At 37.1% G+C, this 23525-nt stretch overlaps 2 protein-coding genes across 2 annotated transcripts; one reads left to right on the top strand and one right to left on the bottom strand.

The window, feature by feature from the left end:
* Positions 1-5509: 5509 nt before the first annotated feature.
* On the top strand, positions 5510-10124 carry LOC147293347 (ATP-dependent DNA helicase). The gene is made up of 6 exons (XM_086233386.1): positions 5510-5884; positions 6563-6841; positions 6937-7110; positions 7217-7323; positions 7839-8173; positions 9222-10124. Exons 1-6 carry the CDS (start codon positions 5735-5737, stop codon positions 9806-9808), a joined length of 1632 nt encoding a protein of 543 aa, XP_086089512.1. The 5' UTR covers positions 5510-5734; the 3' UTR covers positions 9809-10124.
* A 3010-nt stretch (positions 10125-13134) lies between these two features.
* On the bottom strand, positions 13135-22262 carry LOC147293346 (autophagy-like protein). Its single transcript, XM_086232838.1, has 5 exons — positions 20345-22262; positions 16822-18499; positions 14549-14769; positions 14022-14235; positions 13135-13745 (listed from the first exon to the last, which is right to left on the bottom strand). The coding sequence occupies exons 1-5, from the start codon at positions 21286-21288 to the stop codon at positions 13353-13355; spliced, it is 3450 nt and encodes a 1149-aa protein (XP_086088964.1). The 5' UTR covers positions 21289-22262; the 3' UTR covers positions 13135-13352.
* Positions 22263-23525: the final 1263 nt, after the last annotated feature.

The following is a 23525-nucleotide window of genomic DNA, read 5'->3' as shown; positions in this document are numbered from 1 at the left end:
CCTCTCTTCATTATGTTCTTCTCAAACCTCTCCACCTTCCTATCAGCCAAACGCCTCGATGTTGTCTGCAAAAACCCAATACACATATACAAGAAATTTATTCTCTTCTTTTGCCAAATTGAAATTGCTCATCTAGTCAGGCAAAAAAAAGAACAAAAAAAAAAGCGAAGTGCTTTAATTATTTTCGAGATGAAACTTGCACTCAGATCCACACTTAACCAAACAAAGGTTACAAAACCCAATACATCAATAAGAATCCAAAAAAAAAAAAAAAAATCAGTAAGATCTCAATATAAACCCAGATGAGAAGAGGAGAGATTCAATCATTCAAAGATAACCCAAAACCAAATCTTTTCACAAAAAATAGCCTACCATAATAGTCAACATAAAACCCCAAACTATGAAAAACCAAAGACTTCATAAGCCCAAAAAGACAACCAAAAAAAAATGTGGTCGGCGAGGTGGTCGGCGTCAGGTGGCTGGGCCATGTGCGCTTGCAGGGGGCGCGAAGGAGAGAGAGAACAGAGGAGAGAGAGAGCGGCGGGCTGGCAAAGGGGACTGGTCTGGGGGGGTTGGCGCCGGCGAGAACAGCTCGCCGATGATCTTGGGTTGTCGGGGAAAGTGGCCGGAGGGGCTGGACTTGGGTGGAGCTGGGTGTGTGCAGGGAGTGCTGCCCGAGAGAGAGAGAAGTGAGAATAAGAGAGAGAGAGAGAGAGAGAGAGAGAGAGAGAGAGAGAGGGTGGGTCGTCGCCGGCAGTAAAGCCACCGCCGGAGGTGGTTGGGGCTGAGTGAAAACGGGGGGGGGGGGGGTGAGATCTGCATCTCCCTCTTCAATCCTTTTTTTTTTTCTGTGTTTTTTGTGTTTATAGTTTTAAACTTTTTTAATATATTTTTAGTTTTAATCTTATTTATTTTTAATTATTTTAATATATTATGGTGAATTGTCCATTTTGTCCCTTGAAAATAGGTCATGTGCATGGCACATGTCTATTTTTAACGGAATTCTTGACGGAAGTGACGGATTGTCCCACATTAATACAAATCCTAAATATGTGTCCTAAACTAGCACAAACCCAAACTGGTGTCCTAAACTAAGATTGACCCCAAACTAGGTGTCCTGTTTGAAAATTTTTCCCAATTGAAAAATGTGCTGTGCTATTTGTTAAATCCAATCCTGCCTCAATTACCTCATGTCTCAATTCCCTTAATTGTGGCTTTTTTTTTGGCCGGGCCCTTGATTGTGTATAGACTGTCCTGATTAGTTGACTTCTCTTGCAATTATGTGTAACTGTGTTTGATTAGGGCTGATTTTTTTATTGTTTTATTCAAGGTTGGGATTGTTTCATTGTATTGCTCTCTTATATTTTAGATAAATAGGGGTTAACCCCAATGTAATAAATCATCAAATTTCCCAGCAGTTTATTTCCTTGTATGTTCTATCACTATTGTCAATGACAGCTTGAAATTTAATTGGGAAGTTGATTATTGCAATTGGGTTATGTTTAGGTCCTTTCCGGCGGCATAATTTTTTGCGCACCGAAATGCGATTTCATCATAAGATAATGTGAATGCAAACTGGAAACCCCTTCCCTTGACAAGACATGACAACTAATGTAAACAACGTGTAGTTTTCATCGAAGGTATTATATTTAAAAATTAGTGCTTTTCTTAAAAGGATATCTTTTTCTATATATAAAAAAATAAAAATTCATATTGTTGAGAGTTTGACTCATCATGCAATATAGACTAACTAGCCTCTCGGCTCTTTGTATTACGTAAACACCAATATTTTTTGGCAAGTGTAATCCGTTTAATAGACTTTTTCTATTTTTATTCTAAAATCACAAATACAAACAAACCTAGTTCTTTGAAAAATAAATAATTAACTATTAGATTTAAGCTGAAACGATCTCAATCATTCGAACCCTAAGATAAATTTTAGGATTAAAAAACTATTCTATTTTATTATATAAATAATTTGGAATGTCTATTTTTTTTTTTCCAATTTTCACTTCAATGAACATTTTTACGAAAAAACATTACATTATATAAATTGATTAACTATTTGATCATAATTAAATAACTAAATGCTTTTCAGTTGAGTAATGGTACTTACTAAATTTGTTTATCAAATTTTGTTCACCAAATAATCTGACAATGCTTAATTTATTTAGTTATGAGCCTATTTTGAACCTTTATTGCTAACAAGTAATGTGTATCAATCCATTTTTGGTAAACAAATTTGATGATCATAGTATAATTATTTTTTATTAAACTAATTGTTTTGTAAGGATAATATTTGAATGAAAACTCCAAAAATAGACAATTCGAGTTGAATACCATTTGGGTAATTCCATATGTGATTCTTTTATTTTCATAAAAAGAGAGGTATATTCATAAATATCATTTTTATACGATTTGTAATATTGCTGTTGCATAGTGAATCGTTGACAAATATTGTTATAACTTATAACTATACTTTAAAACAAAAAAAACAAAAACAAAAAAGTTGAGCTCTCGGCTCATTAATTTGCAAGTGGGCCGTCCTAACATGCTGAATTGCTGATATTGATTTTGAACCTTAAGAGACCTATTCTTTTTTAGAGCATGGGATTTAATTTTAGGGCTAATTATAAATAAGTTAATAAAATATTTCAAAATTACAAATAGTTCAATGAAGATTTTTTAAAATTTTAAAATAGTGACTATTGACCTATTTGTAATAAATGAAATTATACATTTTACTAAAAAGGATATAACAAAAACTACAAATTACAACCACCGTCACTAACATCAGTAACTAATGTATGAAAATTTCAATAAATTACAAAAAGGTTAATCAATGATTACTCGATGATGTCAGCAACATATCTTAATTTTGAAAATTACAAAAAAGTCAACAACTAACTAGAACATGTCCAAAGTAAAGGTCAACAACAATTTTTTTTCCCTTTATCTTTTTTTTATCTGTAGCAACGTATAACTTTTTTTTTCCCTTTCTCCTTTTTTACCTATAGCAACATGTAACACTTTTTTTTTTTTTTTTTTTTTTTCCATTTCTCCTCTTTTTTTCTTGCAGCAGCGTGTAACATATTAAACAATGTATGACAGTTACTGAAAATCAATATATATAAAAACCTAAACAAATACGGTCACACATATACTTAAACTGATAATGTCACATATACTAAAACAAATACTGTCACACATATGCTGAAATAGATATTATAAATCAGTTTCAGTATCTGTGTGACAGTGTCTGTTTCAGTATGTGTGTGACAGTGTTTGTTTCAGTATATATGTGACAGTGTTTGTTTCAATATCTGTGTGACAATGTTTGTTTCAATATCTGTGTGACAGTGTCTGTTTTAGTATATGTGAGACAATGTCTATTTCAGTACCTATGTGACAATGGGTTGGAGCTTGCACCTATTGACCGAAACGTAATTATCAAAATTAAAACAATGGGCTGGGAGCAAAAAGGTAAAACAAATTTTAAAAAAATATATCAGTAATGGGTTGGGGCCCACAAGGTTATTGACCAAAATGTAATTTTTCAAAGAGAGACTTAGAGTTCAGTCCATTTTATGAGTCTTTCTTAGACTAAAATTGGTAGTGATTTGGAGTTTTTAATCAAGTTCTTTTATTTTTCTTCTTTAGCGGCTTTATGTTAGACTTTAACTTCGGAATTTTGGGCTTCGCCCAACAACAATTTTTTTTTTCCCTTTCTCCTTTTTTTATTTGTAGCAATGTGTAACTTTTTTTTTTTTTTTTTTTTTTTTCCATTTCTCCTCTTTTTTTCTTGCAGCAACGTGTAACATATTAAACACTGTATGACAGTTACTGAAAATCAGTATCTATAAAAATCTAAACAAATACTGTCACACATATACTTAAACTGATAATGTCAAATATACTAAAACAGATATTGTCACACATATACTGAAATATATACTATATATCAGTTTCAGTATCTGTGTGACAATGTCTGTTTCAGTATTTGTGTGACAATATTTGTTTCAGTATCTATGTACGTGACAGTGTCTGTTTCAGTATCTGTGTGATAGTGTCTGTTTCAGTATCTGCGTGACAGTGTCTATTTCAGTATCAATGTCACACATATACTAAAACAGATACAGTCACACATATACTAAAACAGATACCATAAATCAGTTTCAATATCTGTGTAACCGTGTCTATTTCATTACCTATGTGACAATGGGCTGGGGCTTGCACCTATTGACCAAAATGTAATTATCAAAATTAAAACAATGGGCTCGGAGCAAAAAGGTAAAACAAATTTAAAAAAAAAAAATCAGTAATGGGCTGGGGCCTACAAGCTTATTGACCGAAATGTAATTTTTCAAAGAGAGACTTAGAGTTCAGTTCATTTTATAAGTCCTTCTTAGATTAAAATTAGTAGTGATTTAGAGTTTTTAATCAAGTTCTTTTATTTTTCTTTTTTAACGGCTTTATGTTAGGTTTTAACTTCGGAATTTTGGGCTTCGCCCAAAATCACAAAGTTAAAACTTAAAACCTAACATCCAGCCTCTACAAAACCCACTCTCCACTCTAGGAGGGGAAATACCCTTCAAATTAGGGGAGGACTTTATTATGAATTAAAAAGATTTTTTTATAAATTAAAAAGACTTTATTATGAATTTTAAAAAATTTCTTATAAATTAAAAGACTTTATTATTAATTAAAATCATTTTTTTATAAATTTTAAAACACTCTCGGTCTCTATTTTAAAACCGTTTTTCTAAAGAATTCAAGCCTAATTATCTTTATTTCAAATTATACGATTGACTAAAGTGAGATAACAAATTATGTATTGACTTTTTTGTAATTTGCATATTATTTGTTGACTTATTTGTAATTTGTTATTAATTTTATCAATTTTTTTGTTTTGGATAAAAGATTAATTTGTGTTTGGTTCATTAAATGGGCCAACGAAGGCCGAGCAGAAAAGGAAAATCAATTCTTTTTCCTGAGAGCAAAATAGGAAAATTGGGAATATCAATCTGTTCACTTTCCATTTACCAAAAACATGAAAAAAAAGAAAATTAATAAGAGAAAGCGCGCACAAAAAATCAGGGGGGACGCACCCACCAAATCCCATCTTCGTAATCCATTTAAATAGTCTACGTGTCGGCTGTAAGAACCATGCGTGACAAGCAAGAGCGGGATCTGCCGCCACGTTCACCAGAGAACCCACCCACCGCCGTCATTTAAACAGAAGGTGGGTCCCGCACTATATCCATTTAATTTCATACGTGTCTGCCAGCGCAAGCTCGCACACCTAAAACCCAAACTACCGATATACCCATCCCAGACCCCCCCCGTACACAAAAATTCACAACCCTGAAGTCGGTCCTCCAGTCGGCGAGTCGCATGGGCAATTTAGTAATTAGCCAACGCAGAGTCTAATAAAACACGTGGGAATCTCTCACGTGGTCGCCGTCAAAGACCTCCCCCTTCCTCTCTCTTTATCTCTCTCTAACAGCGTTAAGAACTTCAGACTTTCCAAAAATCCCAATTCTTGTTTTCCTTTGCTAGGGTTTTCAGTATCAATCTCCACAATCCCTTCAGATCAAAGACCGTTTGTTTGAATCTAGGGTTTGATTCAACTTTCCTTTTTGTTTCTTTTACTCTTCTCGGGAATTTGGGCTTCTTAGGCGGATTTTATTTATTTTTATTTTTTATTTCTGTTGGTTTTGGGGGAAACGAATTGATGGTGCAGTTGATGAAGTCCGGAGATCTCCGCCAAACGACGCCGTGTACGGACAAGGCGCCGGTGAAGTTGGAGATCGAGGACTCCTTGGAAGAGGAGCATGGCCCTTTCAACAAGCGGTGCAAACTCTCCCCTGCTGCGTTTCAAGAGGTCTGGTTTTTTTTGGTCCCTTTCTGTTTGGTTGCTGAGAAAATAGCTAGGAAGGAGGATAAAAAATTCATCAACACTTATCCTGATACAACTTATATTGATAGGAAATTTTTTTTTTTTTTTTTTTTTCATTTTCCTTCTGGAATCTGAGCCAACTTGAAATTTTTTATAAATTGATTTTGCGTGTATTTGTTCAATTAGAAATTTGGGTTCGGAAAAATTAATGCTTATGCTTGTTGCATGTGGTGGTCAATAGCTTAATGTTGAGAAGTTCATGATTGAAAGTATTTCTGAAGATTGCAGCGGTTTGTTTGGTTTCTTGGAAATTGCACCGAAATTTATAAATTTGTGATCTTTTATAGGCTCATACAGTTTATACAATTACGTATGGATTATTAGTATTCATTAAATTAAGTAAGATCTCGTTGCAGTTACAGGGGATGTTAGCCCATAAATTTGCGCTTCCTCATTTGTGTTGTCTTAGTTTTTTTTTTTTTTTGGGTGTTGCTTTATGGTATTGGGTTGTTAAGATTTTGACTAATTGGGCTCGTTGTTTACTATGATTATTTTGGAGTTTAGTTTTGTTGGAAGATTTGATTGCTTCCTTTACTTTGGTAACTTTGAATGTTGATTATTTTTAGAAATATTCTCTTACTTGGTTGTTTGATTAAGTTGCAGATGAGTGCTGGAGATACTGCGTTTGGTGTCCCACCTTCACAATACAATCCACTTGATGAGCCTAGCCCTTTGGGTTTGAGGTTGAGAAAGAGCCCGTCCCTATTGGAATTAATTCAAATGAAGCTCGCTCAGGGGGGTGCTTCTACAGCAGGAGCTGTACACAGTGAAAATGTTAACTCTGGAGTTAAAAAGGAAAGTAAAGCCATTGCTGCGGCGGGTACTGATAAGCTGAAGGCTTCAAATTTTCCAGCTTTGCTTTTAAGGATTGGGTGTTGGGAGGTTTGTTGACTAGTTTTTTAGTTATTTATATTCAGATATTGTGATTGCAATGTATTTGTGATAAAAGTTTCTGATAATACTTAATTTGGTGGCAGTATAAATCAAGATATGAGGGAGATTTAGTGGCGAAGTGTTACTTTGCTAAGCATAAGCTTGTTTGGGAAGTTCTCGAAGGTGGTCTCAAGAGTAAAATAGAAATCCAGTGGTCAGATATTATGGCTCTGAAAGCAAATTGTCCTGATGATGGACCTGGTACTCTGACTGTTGTGGTAATGTATTTGCTTTCATATGCTCTTTTTATGTTGGTGGCTTGGTGACAATAAAGTTGTATCACTTGTGTGCACTTGTAACCTGGTGAACCCTTCTGTGTTGCAGCTGGCTAGACAACCCCTTTTCTTCAGGGAGACTAACCCTCAACCTAGAAAGCATACCTTATGGCAGGCAACAGCAGATTTTACTAATGGACAAGCAATCATGAATAGGTAAATTTCGACTGGTGATTGAGATTCTTACTCTAACGTTGGGTTTCATAGATAAGCTAAAATGTTTGGTTGCTTTTGCTTTTCTGTTGCCATGTATTTACACTTAAACTATGTTTCTTCCCTGCTTCTGGGGCTTTTATAAAATGTTTCTTTTTGGTCTCAGATATGTGACTTATCTCATTTTTGGAGTGATTTAGGGTAAAAAGAAACTTAGTGATTTGGTGTCTAATGGTTGAGTAATGGTGACACTCATTCTTTTGCTTTGTATGTTTATCCTGTGCTTCTGTGTGAGTTGGGTAAACCCATTGTTAACAGAGAAACTATGTTTGTACAGGTATTTGTTAAATTGTTAAATTGAGACTGGATTATTTTGACATAGACTCCTAAATTGTTAAATTGTATGATTGAGATGAGACATTTGTTTTTAGTCTATATGAAGATGCAGTCATATGTACATGTACTTCAGTTGATGATACTGACATTTATGGAAAATCTTTGACATTGTGGTTTTATAGGCAACACTTTCTGCAATGTCCACAAGGACTGTTAAACAAACATTTTGAAAAGCTTATCCAGTGCGACACACGTCTTTGCTTTTTAAGCCAACAGCCAGAGATTGTTTTGGATTCACCATATTTTGAACCACGACCTTCCGGTTTTGAAGACACAGAAGATTCCAAAGGCCATAGTTTTGATCAACTGGGAAATGGTAAAGGGTCCTCCGTTGCTGGTTTCCAAGATGTAGCATCACCGTCAGCAAGTCAGTCATCATCTTTGAAGACCGACCAGCAGGATACGGCCTCTATGACTTTCGAACATCGGTCCAGAGAAGCTCCTTCCCCCAGCTCAGGTATAATAAAAATGAAATTGGCATTTGTTTCTTGCACAATGAGTAATAAGGATTACCTTTCATTCTTTTTGCTTTTAAATTTAATTACTCTACATCTCATGTTGCTGCGATGATATACAGCACCTGAATTTCTTCTTTGATTTCATGACACACTTCATGATGATGATTGATGAAGTGTAGACTTAGGTGGGATAATGGGCCGGCTTCTTGGGTGTCTTAAATACTAACTTGTAGTCGTTTTTCAATTGACCTTTTTAATTCATAAATTGGGGAATCAGTAAATTTCAGATTTCCAGATTACCCCATAAATATCATAGGAATTTGTATTAAGAACAGAAAATTTTGAGGAATAAGGCTGGGAGCACGAGTATCTCTTTTCTTGCTCACTGTCTCACCCATGCAAGGGCTATAATTTGTTTTGAAATGCTGGCTATTTGATTTCTTAGATGTAGCTCTCACTGAATGATGGTCCACATATCAATCATGGATGTCTACTATATGTCATCAGAGGCCTCAGCAGTGGAAGTAATTTAATACTAGATCATATGTCTTGCCTTGTGGAATTACAAGGCCTTTTCCCTGCATGGCTATAAGGGTTACAATTAGCTGCATGGCTGAGTGATTACTGACCTCTGTTAATATTCTTGTCAAATTTGCAGGTCTTAGAAAACTTTATTTACCTGCATTTTTTGAGAGCAACGTAGTGTCCCAATATATCTTAGTTTTGGTCATAATTTATATTTTGAATTTAAAACTAGTTATATTTATAAATTCATATACCAAGATGTGGTAAAAGTTTTACCCTTACAATTGTGAAGGCATGTATCATTCAAACAATTTCTTGAAATTGATTAGAGGCTGTGATGGAAAGGAATTTGGTTTGTAATTTGAATTCTGGGATTAATGTTATGCCTAGGATCTGAGTATGAAGTTTTTGTACCCTGAGAGGTTTTTGGTTTTCACTCAAGCTTTTAAGTATATGACTAGATGCTGCACTTAGTTGGCACTTAGTTGGTCACTGACTCACTGATTGCCTTTATCATATTAGTAATGGATGCTCGTGCAATTGAAGGAAATGGAAGCTCAGAAGCTGTTGATTCCAGGGCGTCCAGAAATTGGGAACAAATAAAAGTGCCTGGGCTTCATCCATCGATGTCAATGAGTGATCTTATGAGTCACATTGGAAACTGTATTTCAGAACAAATGACATCCGGAAATCTGCCTTCTGCCGATCAACAGTACATTCTTGAAGACATTGCACAATACCTGCTCAGTGACACTCAATTCACAACAGCTTCAGATGAGAAATCCCTCATGTCAAGGGTCAATTCTCTTTGTTGCCTTCTGCAGAAGGACCCTTCAGTTCAGAATTTGCAGGTTTATGGTGATGGACCAGATGGTGGAAGGGATGTTCAGCTTAACCACACTCCTGATAGTAAATCTGGAACCGATTTCCAGGATCATCCTGAAGAGGAATGTAAGGATTCTTCTGGCGGGAGGAAGGCACCAGGCATGTCAAGAAAAGACTCTTTTGGGGAATTGCTATTTCATCTCCCTCGTATTGCCTCGCTTCCATCGCTCCCGAAAGTCTTGTTTAACATTTCAGAAGAAGATTGCGAGAGTCAAGGTAGATAGATAGTTCTCTTGTTTAACATTCCAAAAATCCACAGCAAGAAGGCTGAATAGGAACTTTTTTTCTCCCTCCCTCTTGCAAATTGCAATCTCTCTCTCTCTCACCGAAGCTTGTGTTAATCTGGGGGAACATCGGGATTCCGAAATATATGTTGATGAAGAATCCTGGAAAAAATTCCCATTGTATAAATCTACCTATTAGGCGTTGTAGCCAGAGTGTCGTTTGGTTCCCTTCATGCCCAATGAACAGCGTAAAATACCCATCTGCTTGTAAATTCTATTAATCATTTTAATGTCGATGTATTTTATTTTAGGTTTCCTCTGGGTCCTATTCAGTTTATTTTCTTACAGTTTTGCATTAATTATAAATGCCTTCCATAAACAATGGAGACTAAGTAACATGCTCTTTATCAATTTCTACCAAGCTATAGCCACTCAGAACCTGGAATTATTTTGTGAAGAGGGTATCGTATATGCCTCTTGCATGAAGCTATAATCATACAACACAAATTACTTTTGGCATTTCAATCACTATCAAACTTCATAAAAGAAAATAAGAAATTAATAAAAGAAAAAAAGATGGCCACGGCCAAATAAAACCACAAGTGGGCAAATTGTCAGCACTCTCTCCACTAACCATCACCATCACTAGCTGACATAGTTATCGACATCATCTTGTAATGGGTGAAATTGGCAATGATGGCATGGGGCACACAAGCCTTAGCCTTAGATTGGGCTGAACATGTGGGCCCAGGCTCCACTGGCTTTCCAAGAAGCTCCTCTAGCAAATCCTTAGTGCCCTTCGGATAAGTCTAGAAAATCTTGAACCGGCTACACAATAGCTGCAGCTTCACCTTCAAAGATTGTACAATGGCCGCCCAGCCTGCTTTGTTTATTAATTGAGTCAGACCGGACCGACTCAATTATATTAGACTTTAAACTCAGCCGTCTTAAACCAGTCAATCTCATATGATTTTTAATTAAATTCAATTTAATTTTAGGGGTCTTTTTTAATAAGTCCATTTGGACAAAAGTAATTTTTGAAAAACCCAAATGCGGAAGCTCAATTCTCAGCCGGCCCACTTTTTAAAAATCAAGTACTACTGTAGCAGAATTACTGTAGCGCGCTATAGTACCTATAAAAATTGTTACTGTCTAAAAATAACTATTTAAATTGTAAAAATACACTATTAATTATTACTATTTGATAGTACATATTTAAATTTTAAAAATACACTATTAATTGCTACTGTTTGGCAGTAGCAATCATTATTATTGTGGTAATTTGCTTAGTTAAAAAAAAAAAACTATAAAAAAAAAAAACATAACGTGGACTTATTTGTCATTTAACTTTTTAGGTGAGTTTTTTTTGCATAAAGGTCTCTAAAAGTGAATTTTTTTGTAATTAACTGTTTATTTTATACGAGTTTTAATTTAATTTTATGTGGTTTACAATTCTTGGATAATTTTGAAATTCCATCAATTAACTAGATGGAATTTAGACTTTCAATTTGCAGAAGAATATCCGTTTGCTGGTGTGGCTGTGTCTAGAACTATTCATGTTTAGTCTTTTCTTTTTCTTGGCCTAAGGCCTTCCTCTGTACCAAAAAAAAATATAATCTTGTGCATACATAAATCATTTTATGGACTCTCTAAAACTAATTTTAATTCTTATTTTCATATTTTTTGATATAAAATTAAACAGCAAATAATTTTGAGTTTGAACTTCGAAGTTTCTGGTTTCTTTGATTTTTTGTTTGAAAGTCAAATCCAATGCTAAATACATTTTTTTTGGTCATCTTTGAATAAAATTTATGAGTTTTAAAAATCTTAGGTGTGGTTCTGTTTTGGTCGTGATCTACCATATTTTACAACTAATATTCCATCATAATTCTCATATGAACAATATTTATATGAATTTAAATTGTTATTATGCAATTGTTGGAGTAGCTAGAAGAGCCATAGAATTTGTCCTCTTGCACCTAAGTTCGATCTCCTCTCTCCTCAAATTAAAAAAAAAAAAAAAACTTTCTACAATATTTAAAACGCTTTTAATTTTACATACTAAAATCAAGTTTTTATGACTAAATATTTAGGTTGAAAGAAGGTAATGAGGGGAGGAGGCCTGATCTGTGAATTCATTTGACAAAATTTCAAAAGGATGATATTTTTTACCATATACCAAAGCTATAACCCCAAATGGTCTACTCCTTACTCAAAAGTAACTCATTAATTAATTTGATTCAGAAAATTATCAAGTAGGCAATTCGTATTGTAGTTGCATTCTTAGGTACATCTTCTCTTCTTTAGAGGTGGCAATTTTTGACACTGTATGATAATACGACTCAAGCACAATACGAAGTTAGTAGATTTGGGTTGGACCAATTCTGTCATGAACACGAATATGACACAATACGCTAAACATGAATTATAAACAGATCAAATTAGTGTCAAATATATGTACGATTATGACATGCTAAATACGTTTAGTTTAACTAGGGCTGAGTTTTTTTTTCTCGATTTGTCGACAAATCCCGATGCCGTGTTGACTTCGATATCGACGGTTCAGTATGTTAGCGTGATTTTCTGGCATTGGCAGGATTACTGTATCGTATCGCATCCCTCGGCATCGGAAACGACTTGGCCACCGCCCCTGGAAACACCAAAACTCCTGAACCGCCACCGACACCTACACCCACCTACCCCGAAAAGTCAGTAACCGCCTGATGTCGAAACGGCAACGGCTCCATTTGTGCTCCTCCGCTGCTATCGATTTCGGTAGTCGGGAAAGGCTATTTGGGTCGGTTACCGTTTCCGACCCACCCCTACGTTTAACTAGTCTTATATGTAGAAGATAAATGACTTTTTCTATTTGTTAATATGTATTGTATGAGTTATTATATAATTATAGTCTATACAGTTAAATTTTTATAATTTTTTAGTATCAATATTAAATTGATATTTGTTTTGTAAGTGATGCTTAAATGATAGTTACCAAATTATGTTTACATTTCCAAATCACAAGATATATGGATCAAATGGACCAAATCAAACCCAAACAGATTAGAATTGAGTCAGATTAGAATTGAGTCATTTGATACGATTAATAAAATATATCAGATAAGAATTAACTAGCATTTAACACATACGACCCACTAGCACAAGCTTCTGATAAAGACCTCTACCCATGCCCTTGTCCCCGTGGGGATAATTTTCCAAAGGCACGCCAAGGCCTAGGCTGCCCAAAACAGTCGGTCACTCGCATCTAAGAAGAATGTATTCTTGATTTGAAAATTCTGGCAGATAAGGACCTATCACAAAAAGCTGAATTATATTCACAGTTCTTACATAATTGTAGAAATAGCTTATATATACACAAGGGCCACAGTGGGGGAGAGAACATCAATTCTCTATTGAATCATCAGCTGTACATAAAAAGGAAATCAAGTTCCAATCTCCCACCAAAAAGATTATAACTGTTAAAATGTAATATTTATATATGTACACTTGTGATTCTTCCATCACGTCAATCTGCCTAATGCAGGGATCAGGAAGGAGGTGCTGAATGAATGGTGGTGGCGGGTAACATGGCTACTGTCACTACGAAGTATTCACAGCCAATAGGGAGACCGTATGGGTTTGATCCTGAATTCAAGGCCAACCGGTCAGCCCCTGTGTCAGGTGTTAGGTCGTGCTCAGACCGGGTTGAAGTAGTACCAGCCAATGGCTTCACAGTCTGGCGCTCAATATGCACAATTTGTCCAACAATGTAGTTAGGTTGATGCGGGAGATGATCCGTAAACAAGGCTACAGATTCAGCAGACAGGTAGTAGTTAGAGCAATTCCGATTGATTGCCTCATAATGCCCAGCTGTGTTATGAACAAATGCAGCAATCTCGTGGACTTCCAGGCGGCCAAAAGATATCTTCTCCTTGTTTGCCTGCAGCAAATTGAAAGTATAATATTCACCTATATATTGATTATTCTACCAGAATAGAAAGCTCATGGTTGAGGCCCAGGTGGCTACTCTAAAACATCAACAGATAAGAAATTGTAATCCTAAAACTTCCAAGTAATGAAGTCACTAAGATCTGCCTTGTACGAGGTTGAGACAATTATGGAACAGAGCCAATATAAGCCGTCAGATGTGCTTCAGATGCTACTAACAAATATTTTGATTTTTTATTAAAAAAAAAACTATATTAATATAAGTTACCTGCTTCTCAAGTTGATGCTTTGTGTACAAAGTTTTAACCAGCTCCTTCTTCTCTTCCAATTCTTTTTTAAGTTGTTCATTTGCAGCTTCAACCTTTGGGTACTTGTCGAGCAGCTCTTCACGGTGCCTCGACAAGAAACCAACTCTATCTGCGAGGACCCGGATACATTTTCGAAACTCAACAGTACCATCATCTTCATTGTCATTAATAGTGCTGAAACAAATCAAAGCCAAAACCACCATCATCTCCATTGTCTTATAAAACTAAATACTCATGAGATGGAAATATGGATTTTTATTTTTAAAAAAATCCCCTAAACACTACTATCCCTCCATTATAATGTGCATTAGTTTTATTTTCCAATGCATTTTTATTCTTTCCTTATTTCATTAAAATCCCTTTCTGTTGTAAACAAACTCAAAAGGAAGGGCAGAGCAACGTTGCATGAAATGCAGTGCCAGAAATAACATTGCTGAGAGTAATTTGTTATATGCAGATAAAATAATGACTGGTATGGCAAACTTACTTGCCCAAAGATTGCGCTAAAGCACGCAAAGATTCAGCAAAACTAGCCACCCCACCCTGAGCATAAACACAGCTCCGAAGCCTTTCAAAAAGGCCGCGCATTTTCACAGCCGATGCACGCAGTGCACTATACTCTGAGGCCCTACGATCAGCCGCACAAAGATGGGTTTGAGCTTCCTCTCTTGCTTCATGCAAACAGTTCTCCAAGTGAGCACAATTCATCTGGTAAGGACAAAACATAGTATATAATCAGAATACAGAGAAGCTAACAGATGATAAAACTACTGAATACAAATTCTATTTCACGGTTGTAAGTGATTAATGGAGCCATCAGTGACTCAACCAGACACTGGGACTGGCACTCATCTGGTCAGATCATAGAGTAGATGTCAAAATGATGAGTTTACCAAGTGGATTATCTATTGAGGATTATCTCTAACATTTCTGTTGAAGTTCAGGTGTGAGGGGTGTTAGACTATAAAACAATGTTGGCTCACATCTTAACGGCTTAGGCCTTTGGGAATAATGGTAAACCAAAAACTTTAACCTTTTGTAAGTAAATTTAAAGGAAAGAGATTAGCCTAAAAGACCACAATTAAACATGAGTGCTGCTATTTGCACACCTTTTTTTTTCTTTTTGCACACCCCACTTAAAAAAAAAAAAAACAATCAAAGAAAAAAAGACCAAACATACCCTCCCTCTCTTTCCCACACCCAACACACACACACCCCCCCCCCCCCCCACATCAATTCAGACCAAAAAAAACACAAACCCAGCAGCCCCTCCCCTTGCCTCACCAGTCACCCCAAGCCCAATCTATCTCCTAAACCCACTCTCTCTCACCTCACTCTCCTCTCTCCCAAACCCACCCTCTCCCGAACCCTCTCTCTTTCCGGAGCCTCACTCTTCTTCCTTGACGCCGCCGGAAACGATGAACTCACCGGAGAAGATGGTGGCTGGTTCAGTAGTAAAAAAATTTCCAGGTGCTGGCTGGTTCGGCGGGCCAGTGCCGAAACCTATGGTTTTGTTCGGCGGGTACCAAACCAGCCACCATCTGCATTTTTTTTTTTTTTTAAGGTGGAGAGAGAGATAGAGAGGGGGAAAGGGAGAGGGTGGTCGCACTTGAGCTGGGGTTGTTGGAGCTAGACAGAGACCGAAAATAAGGGAGGGGGTGGTCGGTGAGGGAGGGAGGTGATCGGGGTGAGGGAGAAGGAGTAGCTGGGAAGGGGTGGGTCGGGGTTGTTGTCGCCGGAGCTGGACAGAAACAGAGGGAGGGAGGGAGGGAGGGAGGGAGGTGGTCGGTGAAGGAGAAGGAGAAGGAGGGGCTGGGAAGGGGTCGGCCGGGGTTGTTGTCGCCGGAGCTGGACAGAAACAGAGGGAGGGAGGGGGGGAGGGAGGTGGTCGGTGAAGGAGAAGGAGAGGCTGGGAAGGTGTGGGCCGGGGTTGTTGTCGCTGGAGCTGGACAGAAACAGAAAGAAGGAGGGAGGTGCTCGGTGAAGGAGAAGGAGGGGTGGTCGGTGAAGGAGAAGGATGGGCTGTGTGTGCAGTAGGGAGGAGAGAGAGACTGAGAGGAGAATGGTGCAGGGAGGGTGGTGCTGCGCGCGGTGGTGGTGCTGCGCAGGTGTGTGTTGACAGAGAAAGAGAGAGAGGGAAGGAGAGAGAGTGGGAAAGAGAAAGATGGGGTGTGGGTGTGTAATGAAATGAGGGTATTTTGGTAATAGGTTGGGTGTGTGTTGAGAGGTTTTGAATTTGAGATGAGTGTGTGGGGTGTGTAGGAGAAAAAAAGAGAAAAAGGGTGTGCAAAAAGAAAAAAAAGGGTGTGCAAATAGCAGCACTCTTAAACATTCTTTGTAAGAAACGTTTTTAAAGTGGGGGGAAGCCTAGGGTATCATAATCTAGCATTTTTAAGTACTAACTTCTATTTAACAGTCCATTTTTTAGAAGAAACTGAATTTTATCACAACTAACATCATAGGGAAAAGAAAATTTATATTTAACTGTCTAGCATATAATGTTGGAAAAGAAAAATAGCTGGTGGGTGAATTAACTTCATGGTGACTTCCGCATAAGAGTTGGGAAATACTATTAAATGAGAACTATAAGAATAACATAAATGTGCCACACACAAATACTGAGAGAGAGAGAGAGAGAGAGAGAGATCAAATTTGTAAAAGAAACGAAGAAACGTAGAGTAGCCAGATGTATGAGTCAGAAATTTCGGACAAATGACCTCTTGGAAACCAAAATATAAAATGTGGTTGATCCACTAGTACCTGAGATTCGTCAAGGAGATTCCGATTTGTGTCCAAATCCCTCTTAAGTATGGCGACATCCTCCATAGCAGCTTTAAGCTTATTTTCTGTTTCACTCAACTGGTTTGACTTGTCTGCAAGTGCACTTTCCAATTCCAACAACATCTCAGTACTGACTTTGGTGTCCAAGCCAGGGTCAACTGCTGTGTCACAAGGTAAGACATTCAGAGGTTCAGGCATGCTTTCAGCAGTAGAACTGTGTGTTAGTGACATGCCCAGCTGCCCCACCATCTTATCTTTCCCATCTTTACCACTGAGCAGCAGTTCTTCACGATGTAGCTCTTGCATTGATGAATCCATCTGATGGTTTTGTACCACAGAAGAATCCATCATATTTTCATCAGCCCCATCTCGCATTTTGCCAGGTTGTGCATTAAAAAGACCCAATTTGGCATCCAAAGAATTTGATATGCAGGAAACCTCATCCATGGGCTCAGTATTAGATAAGCAAGGCATGTGGGCTTCTCCACCACCTAAGATTTCTTGCTTGCAGTCATCAACCTTATCAGACAAAAGCGCAAATTCTGAGGAATTCTTATCATTTGAAAGCTTCTGGCCTTGCAAATATTGATCAGACAATCTCTGTTCCAATTCTTGAATGCGTTTCTCATATGAAAGACACTGCATCTGCTTCGTCCTAAGCATTGATTGCAGATGCTTTCCATACTCATCTTTCAGGTGCAAGGCTTCGGCTGTCTTTTCTGCAGCATCCTTCAACAAACTATCCATTTTACTATCATCCAATGATTCATAGTCTACTTCAGGCCAGAATGAACAAATGACGGCTATTGCAGAAGCCAGTTCAGCTTTCAATTTTGCATTCTCAACTTCCATCTTACTAGTACCAGCAATCTCTACCAACTCACAGCCCTCAAGTAGCTCCTCAGAGTCACACTTCTCAAGGTTATCCGATACAATCTCCTCAGCATCCGCTGAATGACAACTGTCATTAGACATAGAATATGAACCTCTAAAAGAACCCTTAGAAGACAGTCCTGCCAAGTACTCAGGCGCATAACGTTCTAGGTCTGAAATGTCAATATCAAGCAAGCCAGTATCAAAAGGAGCTATATTGACATCACATTGATTGGGAGTATCATATAATCCCATGGATGCTAATACATCCCTGGGTATATATGAACTACGAGATTTCAGAAACTCCTCCCGTCTCCTGACCTCAGCCTCCCTCTTTGTCGCAAGCCTTTCAGCTAACTGTCCAGCCATGCCCATGTAAAGCTTCCCTGAAGCTTTTCTTCTTACTATTTCTGCTAGGCAGGCTCTATATGCAGGGCCAATCCCACGAACCAACTTTAAGTCCGAAAATAGATCATCCTGTCGCACCATTGCCTCTCGAAAAACAGGAAACTGTAACTTTGCATCCTTGATGATGTAAGAAATATATGTTATCTTTTGCATATAATTATGGAGAAAGATATTCATTTCATTCTTTTTATCCTTGCAAAAGTCGAGTAGCTTGGAAATTGATCGATCACAAGTCTGCATCTTAGGCAGGTGATTTTTGTCATGGACATCATACATAGGGCCCAAGGCTGAAACAGCATCATGAGGACGAAGTGAGGAAGACAATTGGCAAGACAAACAATCATCCACGAGTTTCTTGACGGTATTGACATCTTTGCTGCATGAAAGATGATCGGTTAATTCCGTTACTAAAATTCTAAAAATAATAAGACTACTCACAGTTCCAAGGCAAAAAATTATATATTTAAGTGCAGTATCTAATATAAAAATATGAATGTTAACCAGAATCTCATGTATTTGAACTCGCTTAACCCAAACACAATAAGATCTTTGGTTCCAAAACACCATAATCTTCTTTATGATATGTTAAACTTCATATCTGGGATCTTTATTAAGTGAAAAACATATTGCGTTATTTGGGGCTGCAGCATTTGGCTGTGATCTGGGTCATTTGGATAGTGTAGAACAAAGAGGATTTTGAAGATTAGAAAGGAATAGGAATGAAGAAACTTTGAGAGAGTGTCAAGTTTTGGTCTTCTTTGTGGGCATCTGTGTCAGCAGATTTCAAATATTTATCTCTTTCTTCTATTCTGTTAGACTGGCAGGCAGCTCTAGGATAGTTTCTATTTTTCTTTGCTAAGAGTTTGCTTTCTTTCCTATCTGTGGAAAAGTGTTGGATTTTTGGTGGACTTCTTGTCCACAATTATTGATCATTAAAATTTGTTTCTTAAAAAGAAAAAAAATTATTATCACACATTTCCTATCCCTCTTTGTAGGCTGATGTACGTGGTTCAAAGATTTAAAAAGATCAAAGGAGTATAATATAAAAAAAGGTAAAAGATAGTTGCACGTCATCTTGTAGAATAAAACAAGGTAAGTGGAAGGAAAAAAATCAGCTACTCTAGAGATTGCTTCACCTCTATTATGAAAAAAGCCACTCTTTAACTTAAAGAATTTTAACCAAGATCTGATATAAATCAGTGAAACAAGAGTAGTACGAAAACTTTCCATCCATATAATGCTTTCCTCAACCTCCCAAGAATAACTTGAGCAGAAAAGCCTCGTCATAACTCTCGTTTCTTGTAATTTAATAAGAAAAGTTAAGTCGTTATATCTTTTAATGTGTTGAAGTAAAATTTACATTGTGAAATGATGAAGTGACTTTGAATGAAAACCCAACCACCTTATGATTTTGGAACCTAACCCATCTACTGCATTTGCGTAAAGCACATACCTAAGTGGTAATTATTTGTTAAAAAAAAAAACACAAATGCTTGTAATTTTATTTGCCCCGATATTTTATCCTTTCCAAGTTCACTACCTCCCTTCTTTTCATTTCCATCTGCCCTTACTGCATCCCAATACCCAAAATATGGGCATTCGAGCCAAGCATATTGTCTAATGCCTCAAAAAACCTCTCTGTAACTAACCTCCCCCTACATGTAAGACGTATAGTCTTGAGTTCTGGTTCTTAAAAAAAGGATCAACATCATCCAATGAAAAAATGCAAGAAAGAAGTGACAAAAATAACAGGATCAAGTTGTATACCTGTACAATACAGGAGCACTGAATGTATTAAAGAAAACAGAGCAGGTGATTATCAAACCAGAATAACGAAAGTAAATTAAAACAATGCCAGTACATGTAATGATAACAAACAAATGCTGCATATGGTGCGTGGAAAGCATGCAATATAAACTTCTAAGTAAAATCTGGAATGCCGTCTAGAAAATGTTTGTCTACACAATGTTCTTAACGTGAAATATGCTGCCTACAACATAAACTGGCATGACTCATGGAACATTGTTGCTGACAAATGATAAATTCTCTGAACTAATTTAGTAATCAGCCAAAATAGAAGTTCTGAAATGATCAAATGAGTCCATCCATAAGGAAGCTCCGATCCATTCAAGAAAAACACAAAAAGGGAAATTGGGCAGACAACCAAACAAACAAGATATATCTCGTACATAACTATGGCAACAAATGAAAGGAAACCAACCTCAAAGACTGCATTATACTCTTTTGCTCATTAATAAAACGTTGATGCTCCTTCATCGCCAGTTCCAAATTCCTAATAGGCAATGAAGCCCTGCTAGAAAACAATTCTTCAACTTTCCGTTTCACCTCACCAAACGTCTGCTTAAACTGTAAAACCTTATTCTCAAATTGCCTGTGGGAACTGCTACAATTCTCTCCCGCTTTCCTCAAATTCTCTTCCTTCACAAAATCCAATAAGCACTTACGGGTGTCGGTCTGTATTGCAGGGTGAAGCTTGATGGATCTCAGTTTTTCTAATTCCCTTCCAAGATTCGCCAAAAGATCAGAATGAATCCGATGCTGTTGCGAATAACGCTTCATGAATTCCGTATAGTTTTGGTTTATCATCCTATAGTATTGATCCAGGTTACCCCTTGCAACCTCCACTGCCCTCTCTTGAACCTTTTGCTCCCTCAATAGCCTCTCACAATTCTCATATTTCACTTGGGTACGACTGTAAATTGCATGACCCCTTTGGTAGTGGTACCTAAATTGCCTTTCATAAGAAGGTAAAGCCTTCAATGCAGGGTCTGAAGCATCATCCAAAGGGTGAGGGTCATGTGAAGCTGACGGTGATTGGGGTTCCGCAATGTCAATGATATCAACTTGCTCAGGCGGAGGGGGAGACGAATTAGTTTGCAGCCTTGCTTTATTAAATATAAATACTTCCTGGCCATCAGATGGAAGCTTATAGGCTGAAAGCGGCCGCTGTGGCTCAAGCTTCATATCCAAACACAGAACAAGCTGGTCACTGAGACTAATACCAGCCACCGATTCAATATACCGCATAACCGCCTCAACCGGTGTGGTTTCTTCACAATCGAGCTCAAAAGAGTGCCCATTCTCAGCAATATGAACCAAAAGCCTGCCCTGATGAATCAAATCTTCAGTGATGCTAGAACTCATCTTATCCCAAAAATAATGATTCTCCACCACAAAGTCCCAAGGAACACAATCAAACAGCCAGTACCACCTTATTCATACACAGTGATTTCTAAACCCAAATGTTTACATAAACACCGCAAAACAAATGAATTCAGGCCCTTTTCCAAGCTAACCCGCACCCAACCGGAAAATTCCAGATTTTTAGATCTTAAGTCTCAATAAAACCCCAAACTACCACAAACCCACCTCCAAAGTTTGCAAATTTAACACAATCTGAACAGCCCACCAAGGATTTTATAGAAGAAAATCAATGATTGTCATCGACCCAGCATTGAGAACTTCAAAAAATCCCAACTTCAACAATACCCACCAGAGTTTTATCCAAAAACACCCAACTTCAATCCTTCCAAAACCCTGATCAACCCTAAAAAAACAGCCCCAATTACAAGCGTCCCGCAAATGATCACACCCAAAAAGAAAATAAATAAATAAATTATCACCGACCGACAATCAAATTCTTCAAAAGCAATCCAAATCCCCTCAGGATTTTCCCAAAACCCCCTCAATTCCAGACAATCACCACCCCAAAACCAAAGATAGATAAATAGAAACCAAACCCAAATCAGAGCAACTAATAAAATCGACCACTTTGACGAAGGGTTGAAGCGAAAAGGCTTTGAACTGAGAGGCGAAGATGGATAATCGAAAGCGATTACGTGAAGAGAAGGCCCTCCTCGTAAATATTATAGGCTCAACACAACAACAAGGCTTTCACGAAACCCCTTTGCATATACATATTTGTTTTTCTTTCATTATTTAGAGCAGTCTACCGTCTACGTTTTCTCTGCCTTTTCCTTCTTCAACAATTTTTTTTTTTTTTTTTCTATTTTCTCTGCTTTAGTTTTATAAACAAAGCAGACAACCCTTCTGCAGGAAGTAACCAGAGAACTCTCTCTCTCTCTTCCGCTCTCTCTGTCTCTCTCTGTCTTTCTCTCTTCCCCCTTTCACAATAAGTTTGGAAGTACAGAAGAGCAAGCGGAGCAATTTTATATCGCTTAGGAATGATTAATATAAATTTTTAATTCCTCCATTTACCAAAAAAAATATATAAATTTTTAATTTTTAAGGAGTAAGGACTTAATTAGAGATAGCAACGAGGCCGGTTCCGTGGGGTAGGGCTCACCAAATTGCCCAAGGCCCGAAGCCCACCCGAAGCCCGCCCGGCCCATTGGGCTCGAAGCCCGATTTTGCCCGACATTTGGGCCGGCCCGGCCCGGCCCGGCCCGAAAATTTCTTGGGTTGGGCTTGGGCCATCCCCTTGAAGCCCACGGCCCGCCCAAAGCCCGGCCCGCTTAGGCCCGCCCAAAGCCCGGCCCGAAACCCAAAGCCCGTTTAATATCTTCAATAAAAAAAATATAGGATTTTGACTATGTTATGAATTGAACTTGAGACCTCATAGAACAAATTTCAACTCTCAACCAACTGAGCTGACTAGTTTATTTGTCTAATTTGTGAATCATAACATATTTAATAGGTTTTTCGTTTGTTTACTCTAATAAATTATTAATATGCTTATTAAGTTATTATATAATTCTATAATATTAGTAAATAGTAATAGTGTAAAGTGTAAACTATACTATGTAATACCATAAATAATAAACTTTGAAAATTATATACAACATTACAAATTTACAACTATAATAAAACATAAATGTATATGTATATATACAACTTTTATAATACAACTATAATTAAAGTTATTAAACCATGATTGTTCATTAATTTAATAATTTGAACCGTTCATTTTATATGTTGATAGTCAAAGATTATCCTTACAAAAAATCGGCCAAATCGGAATTCATTTACCTATTCAATTATCATTAAAAAAACCATGATCATTCATTAATTCGACCATCGTTACGTCACTTTTACATATAAATACACTTGAAGAGTTGAAGAGTATAATTCTAATAACTTTCTCGTTGAAACCTTATTGTTTTCATAATTGTGAATACCACAACGTGATTTCAACAATCTGAGCCGTTCATTTTCTATATTCATAGTCAAAGATCATCCTTAAAAAAAATCAGCAAAATCAGAACTCATCTACCCATTCGACTATCATTAGAAAAATCACGATCGTTCATAAGTTGGACCACCATTATCTAATTTCTACATTGCCAATTGAACTAATTTTTTGCAGGGATGATCTTTGAGTGAAAAACTAAAAAATGAACGGTTCGGATCATTGAAAACTT

The sequence above is a fragment of the Dryas octopetala genome, chromosome 2 (genome assembly GCF_963921425.1).
Source record: "Dryas octopetala chromosome 2, drDryOcto1.1, whole genome shotgun sequence".
NCBI lineage: Eukaryota > Viridiplantae > Streptophyta > Magnoliopsida > Rosales > Rosaceae > Dryas > Dryas octopetala.
Note: the sequence above shows the minus strand (reverse complement) of the source record. Positions and strands in the feature narration are given on the sequence as shown.

Bases quoted from the DNA above. Each gene is read 5' to 3' on its own strand.
- LOC147293347 (XM_086233386.1), top strand. From the start codon at position 5,735: ATGGTGCAGTTGATGAAGTCCGGAGATCTCCGCCAAACGACGCCGTGT. The intron at 6,842-6,936 runs GTTTGTTGACTA...ATTTGGTGGCAG, and splicing joins TAAGGATTGGGTGTTGGGAG to TATAAATCAAGATATGAGGG. The intron at 7,324-7,838 runs GTAAATTTCGAC...GTGGTTTTATAG, and splicing joins GGACAAGCAATCATGAATAG to GCAACACTTTCTGCAATGTC.
- LOC147293346 (XM_086232838.1), bottom strand. From the start codon at position 21,288: ATGAGTTCTAGCATCACTGAAGATTTGATTCATCAGGGCAGGCTTTTG. The intron at 18,500-20,344 runs GTTGGTTTCCTT...TCTTTCATGCAG, and splicing joins AGTATAATGCAGTCTTTGAG to CAAAGATGTCAATACCGTCA. The intron at 13,746-14,021 runs GTAACTTATATT...AATTTGCTGCAG, and splicing joins AGCATCAACTTGAGAAGCAG to GCAAACAAGGAGAAGATATC.